The sequence below is a fragment of the Eupeodes corollae genome, chromosome 1, assembly GCF_945859685.1.
Source record: "Eupeodes corollae chromosome 1, idEupCoro1.1, whole genome shotgun sequence".
NCBI lineage: Eukaryota > Metazoa > Arthropoda > Insecta > Diptera > Syrphidae > Eupeodes > Eupeodes corollae.
Window position 1 is genome coordinate 307,030,282 of NC_079147.1, and position 14,315 is coordinate 307,044,596.

A 14,315-nucleotide genomic window follows, 5' to 3' on the forward strand; every position below is an offset into this window, starting at 1 on the left:
ACAACAATAATATATAATAGTAATCAGAAAAAACATGATATATAATTGTACAGTTTTTAATTTAAGTATTAAGAAAATTCTGTTATAATCATTTCTCTGTAACAGATTCATTTTTCAAGATAATTTGATAGATTTTTCCAATTTTCACCAATTAAAATTGTCAAAGTTTGCTCCATAGAGTTAGAGTAGTTTTTTCAAAGAAGAGGTCTCTAAGTTTTTCATAAACTGGGCATACTGATAATAAATGAAAAGTGTCATCTTTTGAATTCAAATTGCAAAGGGTGCAATGTGTAGTGGATGAACCCTTATAAGGTGAGACGTTTAAATTAAGTTGCTCACTTCTGGCTTTGCAGTTTAACGAGATTTCGCTTGTACTGCTTTCATCACTAGAAAAGTTATTTACGAGATCATGTTTCAAATCGGGGTTAATGACTCTGTTGATTGAAGATGACATTTTTTGTAAATTTTCATTCCGCTGGTAGATGTCGACAGCTTGTAATAACCCGTAGTATATTGGAAATTTAGCTCAATTCCACACTTCGTTGCCCATTGTCTCCATTCTGCTATCCACTCCACTTTGTTATCTATGATGTACTTTGATATTGACAATTGAATTCTATTTGGTCTATATGCCAGCACTTTCAAGATGTAGTCAAAGTGGAGTTTTAGAGTATGAATAAAAAGCGCAGGAAGGCCGGTTTCGAGTAGTAGAACATAGTTTGGAATGTTGGATGGTAAGTAGAAAAGTAGTTTGAGAAAGTAACGTTGAAGTTTTTTTACTTCTTCGTGTTACTGATATCCCCATATTTGACAGCCGTAGCACATAAAAGAGCCCATTACAGCATCAAATAGCTTTTACTTAGCTGAGATTGGTACATCTTTGCTGTTCATAACATCTTTTTATGACGCGTTAATCATACTTTTTGATGCTATCAGTTTTTTTTTCGAGATGTGAAGTTTACTTCATATCAGATTTTAAAAGTATTCAAAGGTATTTTTATTCTGCCACAATTTCAATAGCCTCACCATTAAAGAACCACTTCTCATTCGATTTAAGTTTTGATTCTGCGTTAATTTCCAGACTCTACAAAAATCAACTAACTTATTTATCGTAAGTTGTAAGCTTTGGGGTGATTCTGCTTAAAGCACAATGTCATCTGCGTACATGAGTACCTTAACGTTAACACCTGCAAAACTTATTCCAGCGGGTAGACGCATTGATATATCATCAATAAATACAGCAAAGAGAACTGCACTTAAAAGACAACCTTGTTTGATGCCAGATATAGTCTCAAACCATTCAAACTTATCTATCTCTTTACAAACCTCTGAGCAAGTGTTTTGTACATATTTTCAAGACCAAAAGAAGTTTCGTCTAGAGCCTTTTTTGTGACAGTTTGTAAAACAATGCTTGTCGGTCTATCGAATCTAAAACAGTTTTAAAATCCACGAAAGATATGTACAAACTTCTTTTTTGCCGAAGGAAATACTGTGAAATTTAGTTTAAGGTGAAAATTTTATCAACTGTGGAGAAGCCTTTTCGGAAACCGGATTGGTATTCACTAAGCACTTCATTATTTGCTATCCAATTGTTGACTAAGGAGTACAGATGCAATTATCTTCCCAATAGAATTCATAAACGATATCCCTCTATAAATTATTTGCTAGAGTAACATCGCCTTTTTTCTAATTGGATAGACCAGAGAATCTTGAAAAGCTTGTGGAACCTTTTCGGTATTGAAAATATTATTAAAAAGGTGAATAATTTCATACAAAAAATTAACAGATGCATTTTTGTAAAACTCATTGCTTATTTTATCTGGGCCTGGCGCTTTGTGATTCGCTGCGTGATGCAATGCATTTTGGATTTCAATTATTGAAAATTGACAATCGAGAATTTGACCTAATACTAAAGGTTCCGCAAAAGAAAAATGATTGGAGATTTGATCAGGATTGAGTAAATTTTTGAAATAATTGGCTAGAACACTTGCTTTTAAGTTAAATCCGCAAATAAGCTAAGATGCTTTCAATTCTTTGATATTATTCCAGAAACTTTTACTATCTTTGATATTTGAAAGTTCATGTTCTACTGATGTATAATATTCCTGGTGTTTTGATTTCCACAAATCCTTGTAAGCTTTATTTCCTGAAACATACTGTTTGGTAGTTGTTTCATTTAAATTTGTTTGTTTTCTGTTTTCCTTTAAAATGATTGGTAAAAGTTTATCGGTATTGACGGTATCAAATGCGTCTTTTAAGTCGATAATTAAATTTGAAAAACCGTCATGAAAACCCATAAACTCTATTCTATAGAACTCTAGCACACGGATAATTGGTGGTGCTTAAGTTAATACAATTGCAAATTCTTAATCTGAACAAAGCTTTCCTACAAACCAAATCGGCTTTTAAACCTTTGAGTCCAATACTACAAAATAAACAATAATGAAAAAGAAGCAATGAATATAACAGCTAAAAAAATAAAAACCTATTTCTTTGAAAATAATAAACTTTCAAGTTTCTAATAAAATTTACCTAAATTCTACATCTGGACTTTTCAACGATCATCTTGGAAAAACAGATAATTTTACTGATCAACGAGATTTTTCCATAATACGTATGAAACTCAAATATTTCTTCACTTCTAAAAGTTTACTAAAATCATAGTGAATCAGTGCCTTAAAGTTTGTACTTCAATTAAACGAATTAACAAAAAACGTTTATTGTAGATTTTTAAAGATTAGAGATTATCAAAGTAAACATCACGTATACGTTTATCGTTCAGGTGGAAACAATCAATTCAAATACAATCAAAAACAAGTTCTAAGTTCATTCCAAGTTGTAAATTAATAAACTTTTTTTTATAGATTTTACACACATTTTAAAGGTACGCTAGTTTTATTTTTGTCTGTCAATCAAACTCTTATGATAAGATAAGTTTAATGTTCCCTCTGTTTGCTGAACAAGTTATTTAAAAAATTTCCCTTTACCATTTCAAGTGCAATACATTTTATGAGTACTTAGATAATTCGAATTACTAACGTATGCGCAATGTCTTAACTTAAAGCTGATTTAAACAAATCCATGTCTTGGTTGCTTATAAATTGATTCATTATTGCGATCTATAAAATATCTTTGTTTTAAATTCGAGGCACGCATTTATGGCGATTATTTAATAATCATTATCGCAAAAACCATTGCAATATGCCACACTTTTCTAGAGCACGGGTAAAATACCTTTTTACCATTTGAAAATGTCCCAGTTACCCAAAAAGCTAATATGTTTAGTAAATATTGCCAAACGTGAAAGGCTATCTCGAAGTCTAGTCAAGCTTATCCGATATCAATGAAAAATTGAGGTATAAACAAAAATATCTTTTAATCTGAATTCCAAAGCCATCAGCAGCCGTAATAAGTTGCGTTGTGTACTTTTATTTTATGAATTATTAAAAGAAAAATTAAATACGAAAGAGAAACTCGCACATGGAATACAAATTCCAAACCGCAACTTCCAACGAAGGAGAAGTCTTCAAGTCGGACTTAACATTTCTAAAGGGTGTTTTTTAGATTTATAGAACTTTGAAATGAAATAAAAAAAAAATGATTTTTAACTTCTCACAGGAAGTTATTGTAATCAGTCTGATTTGTCGAATTGAAAATGTTTACATTTCTCGACTTTTATGGCTGAAACACAAACATGCTTCAGCGTCAGCTTCGTCTGACGTTTACGAGTTCAGCCATAGGAATTCAATGCATGCTATCACAATGGAGCTTCGACCTCACGTTCCGTTTGAAAATCATAAGGAAAAGAACGTAATGTAACGTTATGTGACTCCAGATGGAAGCTCTAATTCAATTATCTGAAAATTTGCTTTGTCTGACAGCTCAACAGCTGTAAAAAAATGTCAACAAACAAAATATTTGCTTTTTATAGGGATGAAATAATAGAAATGTCATTCAAAGCAACCTCGAAGCAAGGCCATCGTAGCGCAGACGAAGCCAAAGCTGAAGCGTTTTTGTGATTCAGCCATCAAAGGTCCCTAGAGCCAAAAAAAATATTTGTAGAGAGATGTCTGTGCGTATCGTTCATAACTTAAGAAAGAGTGAAGATATCGACTTCAAATAAATGTTGCTATACAGTTAATAATGCAGAAAGGAAAATGTAAACATTTTGGTTAGCCCAAAATAACTCACCAACCAATAACACCAACGACTTGAAATAAATTGTTTATTATATATTGTAAAGTGATACCAAACAATTCTATTTTTTTGAAAAAATTAAATAAACGTTTTTTTTTTAAATAAATAAAATACTTGTCACCTCGAAAACTTTACGAACAAACAATGATTCAATCTCCAAAATAATTTTGTGCCACGAAAAATAACGTTCTTAACATCGGGTACAATTTAGATAAAAATCGAATTGACAGTTTAAAAAAAAAAGATATTACTCAAAGTTAGTAAAAATTGATTTTCAATTTAAATATCTTTTCAAAACTTTGGGATATTGGCTTTAAACTAATTTCATCTTTTAGAAAATATTGTTTACTTATATTTTAAGACTAATTAAATTGAAGGTTTTTTTTCAAAAAATAAAAACCTTAAATCAAAACAATATTAAAACTTGGTAAAGACTTACTTTTCACTCAAATTTACATATAAAAATATTGGCTTCAAACTATTTTTATCTCGGAGAAAAATATTGTTTTTGACATTCAGTAATTTTTTTTATAAGCATCCAACAGTTCGCTTTTTCATAAAAAAAAAACTAAAATCTACAAAAAATAGTACAATTCAAATGACACCTTTTTTCACAAAACACGAAAACCTACTTTTTAGGCAAGACAAATCGACAGGCGGGATGGGAAGTTATCAGTGTGAGTCGCATCCCAGCCTATTATTTAAATTGGCATTCAATTCAATGATTCTCAAGATAATCTTCCAGAACAGCTGTCGCGGATGTAGTCCGAATTTGATAACTTTTTCCAACATTTATGTTTACCTCCCAAGGGATCAATAGTTTCGGGCTTATATAAATCAATTTTAAAACGGTTGTTCAGTTGATGAATGCAAATGTCAGTAATCATGGTTCTATAGCGGTCACAATAGACTGCAACGTTCCGGCCAACATTGTTGTTAAAGAAGTACGGACCAAATATTCCACCAAATCAAAAAGCAGTCAGTTTCTGTGGATTTAATGGTGTCTTAAAATACACTTAAATGTTATCATAACTCCAAAATACGACAGTTTTGTTTATTGACGTATACATAAAACCAAAAGTAAGCTTGAGCGTAAATTTTAGGTAGTTTGCGATACGTATTTCGAAAATAAGCATGATTTTCAAAATACATTTGCAAGAGATAAAATGCCAAACTAAAAACAAATTTTGTGACATTCAATAATTTACTTGACAGCTGAAAAAATGGCTACCAGTTAAATTTGAGTTGCTACCATAAGTTTATAAACGTCTTAAAAAACACCCGTTACAATGCACGTCTCGGTTCGATAATGACGTTTGCCGATCGCCCGACACGAGACGCAATCGAATGACCGACGACGCGCATTGAAGCAAAACGTGCCATTCAATTCATTCATGGTCTATGGGCATACAACGTACCTGCACAACAATTCAATGTCTTCCATTTCCGTCACTTTCTTTTCAGACTGTCACTTTTAGTCTTACAAGTATGATCAAAAGTTGAAGAAGGTTTATAAGCTGGAGTTATCATCTATTGGTAATGCCTCCATATTGAAGGCATATCACATTGTGTATACGAATATCAACAATAGATTTGAAAATAGATACTTTTGCAAATTATTTGAAATGTATCACCAGCTATGCGGATAGTTTGCTGTCAGAATATTAAAATATTCGATTATGTCATTAGAAATATGCTTTTCAATGACACGAAGACGCGAACGGACGCAACACAACGACGACGACTACGCAACTTGCGGTGTGGTTGTTGTGTATGTAGCATGATCCGATCATATTTTCAAACGCGATACGACAAATGCCAGAGCTTAGAGACTTAGAGCACTGTTTTACATATTACATTAGATTTGATATTATAGAATTTTAAATTTCAGGTGTTCGTAATAGTAGCAAAGTCTCGATAAACAATTGCAAATAATGTCAGCTGAAGTGATGTTAGGAATGTAAAATTACTAGAAGGTACATGCTTGTGTACAGGGTGGGTCATAAGTGACTTTCTAACTTATAGTGAGTCTTATGTTCACAGAGAGCGTTGACATTTTGGCTCAGCGCCAAATACAAATGTTCGCCGTTTCTACAAGAAATCCTAGTGTAGTCGAATTATTAGGAATTTTTACAAATTATGGACTCGCCAAAAATGCTTAGTGTCGACATTATGATGAATTTCTTAGTGTTGAATGCTTTTAAGGCATAGCTATGACACTGTTGTCAGTTGAAATCCACCATATATTATTTATATTTTTCAGACCCGTGCAATTTTGAGATATTGACACCTTATAAGTGTAGATAAAAGTTTGGTCCTTTGATCCGGATGTTCAATGTTGGGTAAATACAAAAGAATAATTTTGAGTGTGGCCCATATAAGCATTCTGTTAAGGGTTGCAGGATTGTGAAGGGTTTGATCAGTACCGCCTCCAGAATGACAATGAAAAATATTTTGGTTTTCGATGCTTAGAATATTCGTGTCCAATTTGAATTTTGTATGGAAACTGTTGCAATACGGTTCTTAGAACTCTTCGCAATAAATTGCGGAATACATCTGGTTAAACAGAGCCCCTTCGATATTTCTGAATGCTCCAAGAAAATTTCAAGAATGCGTTCCACATTTGCTTAAGTTCAGACAGTGCAAGGTCTTCCAGATCGAGCAAGATCAACTACACCAAATTATTGATAAGACCGTGCCATAACCATATCTGCAGAGCGTAGATTTTGCACGTTAAAATGAACTCACAAGCTATTTGAAACAAAATAGTCGAGTGGTTATTTTTAAAATAAAATACAATTTGTTTGATATTTTCTAAACTACTGCAGTTTAATTTAGTGAATCACTTAAGTACCTTAAACAATAAAAAAAATAAAAAAAAATAAAAGACATTTTTGAACCACCCTTTATCATTATAGACGCACATGTGTAATGTAAACATTTTTCCACTTTACACGTGGTCATATAATTTACAAGTCAAATAAGTAGATAATGCCTTAGGTACATAATTGATCACTTCCCAGAGACGCAATATCTAAAGTGAATCTTCTTCAACACGTTTTCAAGCCTGCTATCGAATCAGAAGTAACTTTAGTAACTTTTGACAATTATTGTATTAAATTTAGTGACTGCCTTGAATATGTTTGGAAATATAGTATAATTTGATGAATATTTTCTGCAATTGAGCTGTTAAATTTCAAGTGGGAAATGAACTTTGATGTCAATGAAATTGTAAAATACAAATACATGACATTTGAAGAATACAAACTCCGCTGAAATTTTGCTGAATCCTAAATCCTTGCTTAAATCTTGCTTAAAATTAAATTTGTTTTAGATCTGAAAAAAAACATTCAAATTTTCTCAAACTTTCTAGTCAAACTAGCGAAACATCTTGATTTCCATCCAATGCGTTTGACAACACACACATTTTAAGATTTTAGTCTATCAAACAAGTTTGTCAAACACATTTATGAATTTGAACCTAAGTTGGCAGTTCTTTTTGACGTAAGGCATAACAACAGAGATGTCAATTCTAGACCACACATTTGATAATCCTATATTTAAGATTGACTTTAAAAATACAGCAAAAGACACTTAAACTTGTATTTCCATCTCTCAGTTTGTCAATGCTTAATTTCCATAATAATTGTTTTTTTTTCAAATATTTAAATTTTCAATACTGTCTTTACTTGACGTGTCAAAAAGTCACCAGGCTATAAATTGTCTCTACTACCAAGTAGCAGACTTTAATATATGTAAGTCGTTTGGAAACATTGAAATGTGAACAACGTCATTCGTAAAAAATCACTGTCAAAAACATTTTTTGTTTTCAAGTGAAATTTTGTCCCGATTTCAATTGACCTTGAATACGTTAGGAGAGTATTCTTCATATTTAAATTATTCAATTAGGTGTAAACCCTTTTTCTCCTAAGTCGTATTTCACTTACTTATACCGTTCTTTTTTCTGTTTTTAATTTTTTCATTCCATTAACTTTTGAATCATCTAACATGACATTTGTTTATGAGTTTGTACATCAAATTACTATTCCGAGATAATTTAAGAGTTCTTTCATTTATTTTTATTCGTTTTTCATGAAGATTTATGGTTCAATGACATCCCTAATGGTGTTGGAATTCACTTTTTTTAGTGCTTAAAATAGGCAGTAGTATAAAAATGTTGGAGTAATTTCTCTATTTTTACTTGAGTTAATAGCCATCAAACACCCCTATTTGAAAAATGGTCAAACAGACAGTTTATAAACATGGTACTTAAACTTATTTTGATACTTTTGACTATTCATCGATTTCGATTTTGAATGTTCCTAATTGAGTTCAAGAAATTTTCGAGGACAATCATTCTTGTTCTATGATTTCCAAACAACTCACTTATGAGCTTTTGGGCTTGAATTTTTGACATCTTTAAAATTCGAGGCGTGTCGAAGAATTCTTTAGAATTCGTTTATAACGAGAATAATATTTCTAAGGTTAATTTTCGAACCTTTAAAATGAAGTTGTCACTATGACAGGTAGATGTCTATTTAGTGTTAAAATGGTAAGCAGTGTAAATTGTAATTGGAAGAAAAAGGGTCAGATATTTTTTGAAATGTAGACAAACATCAGGAATAAAGTAAAGCTCTTTGAAAGTCTTATGTCGTGGATTTACATCGTTTTATATTCACAGGTTTATTTTGTTATACAACAAATGGTAAGGTAGTGTGAATTTTAGTTAAAAAAAAGAGGCAGACAAAGTTCAAAAAGTAAACAAACACGAGGAAAAAAGAGATAGCTGTATGAAATTTATTTGGTTTAAGTTATTCACGATAGTAAAACGCATCTTTTATCTGCATTTATACCAAATGAAGTACGTGCTTTGAGAAACGGAGATTTAAGAAAACCCCACATAAATGACTCCCAATTTTACCGACGACCGTGAGGTCTTCCTAAAGGTAAAGTGCCTTACCTTACTTCCGGCTTCCATATATCGTATTTATAAGTTCTTATGTAATGAGATTTAGTGTTTCCATTTTCAAATCACTATCACACGTCACTATCTTGTTGGTAAGTCACGAAAAACGTAAACTACCACAAGCAATCATATCTAATTTAATAGGTAGAATATGCTATACATTGTTCAAAGTCTGGTGAATGCAAATTCCTTTTCTCACATAACTGCTGCACTGTCGTCGCCGCCGGTCTCCAACTGCAGACCGCCTCCATCGCCGACGACTCTGTTTCTGGCTGGCCAACAATTCCGATTGCGATATTTTGATTCTATAAGTGAAAGCATATAAGCAAGAGATATGACGTGTTACGATGTGGCAATAATTATGTTCAACCCAAAACCGCGCTGCACCTACAATGGACACTTGCATCATCTCTCTGTCATATCATATAGAATTCCATTCGGGTCACGTTTCATCAAATGCGGGTGGCACTTTGAGTATAGACAAAAAGTTTTGAATATTGCAGCTTATAAACTGTATGTACTGAAAAAGACGACATAAATGAAAGACAGAAAATATCAGACAGAGAATTGAGAAGAAGAACAGCGTGGCTGATATTTAGAATTCCTGGCACGCACTTGGTGGTTTGAAACCACCTTTTGCACTTGTATTGCACCCGTTTTGTTGGATATTCGATTCCAAGGAAGGTGGCCACGGTCGGACTAATGTTAGTCGGTTTATCAAGAATCACTAAGGAGTACACTCGTAATAATTTATGTCTTATGAAGACCTGCATATTGAATTACAGGGAAAGGTAGAATAGGGTAAGACATTTAACATTCGCGTAGTACGGCCAAAGAACACATCTCTGTCCTTGATATATTGAATATTTTCATAATTAAAAAGCCTATAAGTTGGTTAAGTTAAACCTGGACAATCCATTTTGGCGACAATTTAGCGAGTATTGTTAAGTTTTATTTATTTAGTGATGCCAATATAAAATAAATCTATATTCCATCGTTCCTTATGCTTAGACTGATAATCAAGTTAAAATTATTATAATTTCCAAAGAAAAAGATATATAATAATAATTTCCTAAGCATTTTCTAAAAATAAAATTACAGGTTGAGTAATAAAATAGTGAATAAAAAGTGTATCTGAACGCGTCCAAAAATTGACAGTTCATAAAAAAATACAATGTACCTCGACCTAAACCTGCAGAACGGAACATTGGGCTGGTTCAGACAACATTAGGGACTTCATTTGCAGTCAACTTCATTCTTTGGATGCTAAATAAGACCAAAAGCCAGCAAGTTCATTTTTTTTAAGATGTCATTAATTTCAAACATGGAAAGTACCAACAATATTATTATCTCATTCAAATACTAGAAACTTGCCTAACTAACGTTGTCCCTTACGTTGTCAGAACCTGCCAAACAATTTAAAGTGTCACAAACTCATAATATTCATTTAGTAAAAAAAAAGGTGAGTTCACATCTTGAAATGTGTTTGATAAACTTGATGAATAAAACTTCATGGAAATGAAAATATTTTTGTATTCTTACAGTTTGACAAACATATTTAAATAGCATTTCTTTATCATTTAAAATGTCAAAAATGATTTCAAAATAGAAATCCAAAGCTATCAAAAAATGTCTGCTATACTACATGCTATGTCGCTATCTGTCAGAACACCTGATTCAAATTATATGGTTCAGTTTGAAGAAACCTAAAAATTGATTTGTAATTTGTACATACATATGTATATAAGATGATATTTTATAGCCCTTGTCTGTAAAATGTAAAACGTTTGAAACCGGAGATTTCGGAAGTTTATTGTTAAATGTGTAAACTCCAAATTGATCTAAGAGTAAAAATTATATAGAGTACAGATGACGTTTGTTGCTTTTATTTTATAAATTGATATGCTCTTATGAACTTATTATGTAATTTTACAATTGTTTTAAATCTCGAAGTTTTTAATTTTGTCTACTTATTTATAGCCATTTTTTCATTGTTTGCCCAGCAGGTAACTAACAGGTCAAAATTCAAATTAGAAATGACATTGAATACCCTGTTTAAGAATGTTAACGCTTGAGGTTTCCATCTGTCAAATATTAATCAAACCATATTTTTCAAAGAAATTAAAGATTGTGAAATCATTTTAAATATTACTACAATTATTATGTTACAGCATTGGTTTTCGAAGCATTAAATTCCACGTGTTTTTTTATTCCCCACTGTACAATGCTGTTAAGGTCGGAATTCAATGAGCTTACCATATTTTGTTGTTGCAGTTACACATCCGAAGAAGAGGAATGTGAGTCTGAAAACGAATATGAAAAACTAAGAGTACTCTCGTTAGCGAAACAATGTATTGGATTAGAAGTTGCACACAGGAGATCATTAATAAAAATGAGAAAGAGTGTTGGAGATAGGACAGAGCCCTGAGGCACACCGGCATTTATTTTGTGGTTTTTAGATTTGAACGATCTGAAAGGTAATTACTAATCCAATGAAAGAGGGATTCAATATTAGAATTCTAATGGACAAATAATAACAACTCTTTCTGAGTCTTCTAACTTCAATGTCAACTTCTCAATTAATTTGTACCACCCTTTTGTACCTTTTGATATTATTTCTATTCATGTAAGCACAAAGTGCACGATATCCTTTATTCTTGTTTCGATTTCAGGGCTCAACTCAAGTGCTAAGACAGAACCTCTTTCAAAAAAAGTCACCTCTAATTCGGCCCTGAAACAACAAAAAAAACTTATAATCATGATGTGTGAGCTGAGCAGTCATATAGTTTTGTATATTGCGACATAGGCAAAAGGAAGTGTTAATTATCCTTTATTTTGTTTATAGAAACGCTAAAGCGAACGGGGTTTGTTTTACTTTATGCTAATTATGACGTTGAATATCTTATGAGAAGGCGACACTTAGATAGTACTGCTAGTTTAAGGTTTCTTTCTATAGACTTAACTTGTATCCATAGTTGATCAAAATTTATGCGACATCACGTCCGATGAGCCTCCCAAAAGATAAAACCGTCTTCATCATATCGTCAGAGGAAAAAAAACCTTCGAGTACTCGTACTCGTACTCGTACTCGTAGTTAGCTAAAGTTCCTTTGTGGTAAAAACATACAAAAATAAATAAAGCTGCCGATTGAGTAATTTTTTCTTTGAAATTGAAAACAAGCCATCAGCAAGATAACCAACAAAAAGTACAAAGTATCTTTTTCTGTTTTAAACTTGGGGATGGATAACTTTTTGTTTTGTTTTATATTTTATGTTGGAATATATTTATGTTTTTATTTTCAGAAGAATTCCATGAGAAGAATTATTGTGTTTTGCATTTCAATAACAATTTGAAGACATTTCTCTGTCTCTCTATTTTTTTATGTCGTGTAGGTTTGAATTGAATCGGCTCTAAGATTTGCTATAGCCGAGGTCTTTACAATAACTTAGTGAGGCTTACTTTGTTAAACTTTTGATTTATGAACCGTAAAAATAATAATTATAGCTTTGCAAATGAACGGATGTGATGACATACATAAATATTTGTTTTTGCGATGGTTCTTTTGGTCTCGTTTAAAAGTTGAGATTTAAAGATGATAAAGGTGCGATAAAAACTTGACAAGGCGAGAGAAATTCCAATATTTAAAAGTAAATACTTCGTCCATCATTTTTATTTTTATTTTCATTTTCGATAATGGTGAGCATAGAATATTGAGTGATTGATGCTTCTAAATGGTTTCAAATATCTCAAAGCATAAGACGACATCGGCAGTCATTTGTAAATAATTGCTGAAGCATTGCAACATCCTTGAAGTGTGAAACTTGGACATTATGGGTGTCAAATTAAGATTAATGAATTGATAAATGTTTTGAATTGCGAACAAAGATTAAAGATGCAATCAAAACAGTTTAAATAAATAAAATTAATTTAATTTACTTGTTTTATAGACGAACGTTTTGCAATCATTCTTGGATTGATTAAATGTTTTTGTGAATTGAGCAAATAGTTTTGTTTCTGTTCCAAAAATAAAATTAAATCTCCTTTAAAGAATTAAATTTCCCTAAAGTCGAATATTGCTTTATAACTTTGAAAATATGCCCCTTTTGAAATGAAAACCAAAAGCGGCGCTTCTCACGAATTTTAACTTTAAGGTCACAATAACACAGCCAGGAAACGAATGAGTAAGTTCCTAATACACTGCCATCCCAAAAACCACACCATTTACGTTGAGGATGCAGAGGAACTTCAACGATCAGCCTTCAATTTTCTGAACCCAAAATGTGACAATACTGCTTATTAACATAGCCTTAGAGCTGAAAATTGTCTTCGTCACTGAAGATGATTTTTCAGTGGGAATTCGGATCATTTCGACGCTTTTTAAAGCCCAAATCAGTGAAGATACAACCTTCGCTTTAGTCCATATGCAAATCACGTTGTTGTTGCTTTTCATGAATTTCGATTTTTCTAAATACTTAGCCATTTAATTTTTCGAATTATTACTTCAAAATGTTATCCAGTTTGTAAAAAATGTAAACCATAGTATTCAATTTTAGCACAAATGTATTGGTATTGGAAATTGTCCAAAACCAAATTATTTAAAAAATCCTAAAAATAATAATATTTTAAATTTCAGTATTCCAAAATTATAAATAATTAATGTGCGTCTATCCTTAATTGCAGGACCTCATTTATTCCAAAAAACGAATTCGAAATATTCGTATAGTATTGGGAGTGATTGGAGCTATCGTCTTAATCGGACTCATTACCGTAGCTGTAGTCTTAGTAGTAAATAGCAGCGAAGCAAATGATTTGCCATCAGCACAAACCGGAAATGGTATTAAGCTAGACGATATCCTGACGGGGAAGTTGCAAGCGAGAAGATTCAATGGATCATGGTCAACGGGAACAAATATTATTTATAGGGACCTAAATGTAAGTTCAAAAATTATATTTTTTTATTTAAAAACAAATAAAAAAATACTTTCTTTTTTATATTTAGAACATTTACGAATATAATGTAGCGAAGGGAAAACAAATTAAATTATGGCACGATGATAAGTTACAGTATTTAGTTTTTGAAAAATCTGCCGATGAAAAGTATTTACTTTTGGGTAAAAATCATCTTAAGGTGAGTAAGAGTTCTTGACTTGAT

The 14,315-nt window shown here is 31.8% G+C and overlaps 1 protein-coding gene across 6 annotated transcripts in view; it reads left to right on the forward strand.

The window, feature by feature from the left end:
* LOC129942507 (venom dipeptidyl peptidase 4) overlaps positions 1–14,315 on the forward strand; it is a 147,878-nt gene that overhangs the window by 130,544 nt on the left and 3,019 nt on the right. For all 6 annotated transcript variants that reach the window (XM_056051483.1, XM_056051486.1, XM_056051485.1 and 3 more), the window contains 2 exons: positions 13,844–14,095; positions 14,163–14,291. In XM_056051483.1, the coding sequence (XP_055907458.1) occupies positions 13,844–14,095; positions 14,163–14,291 (381 nt within the window). The remainder of the gene's footprint in view (positions 1–13,843; positions 14,096–14,162; positions 14,292–14,315) is intronic.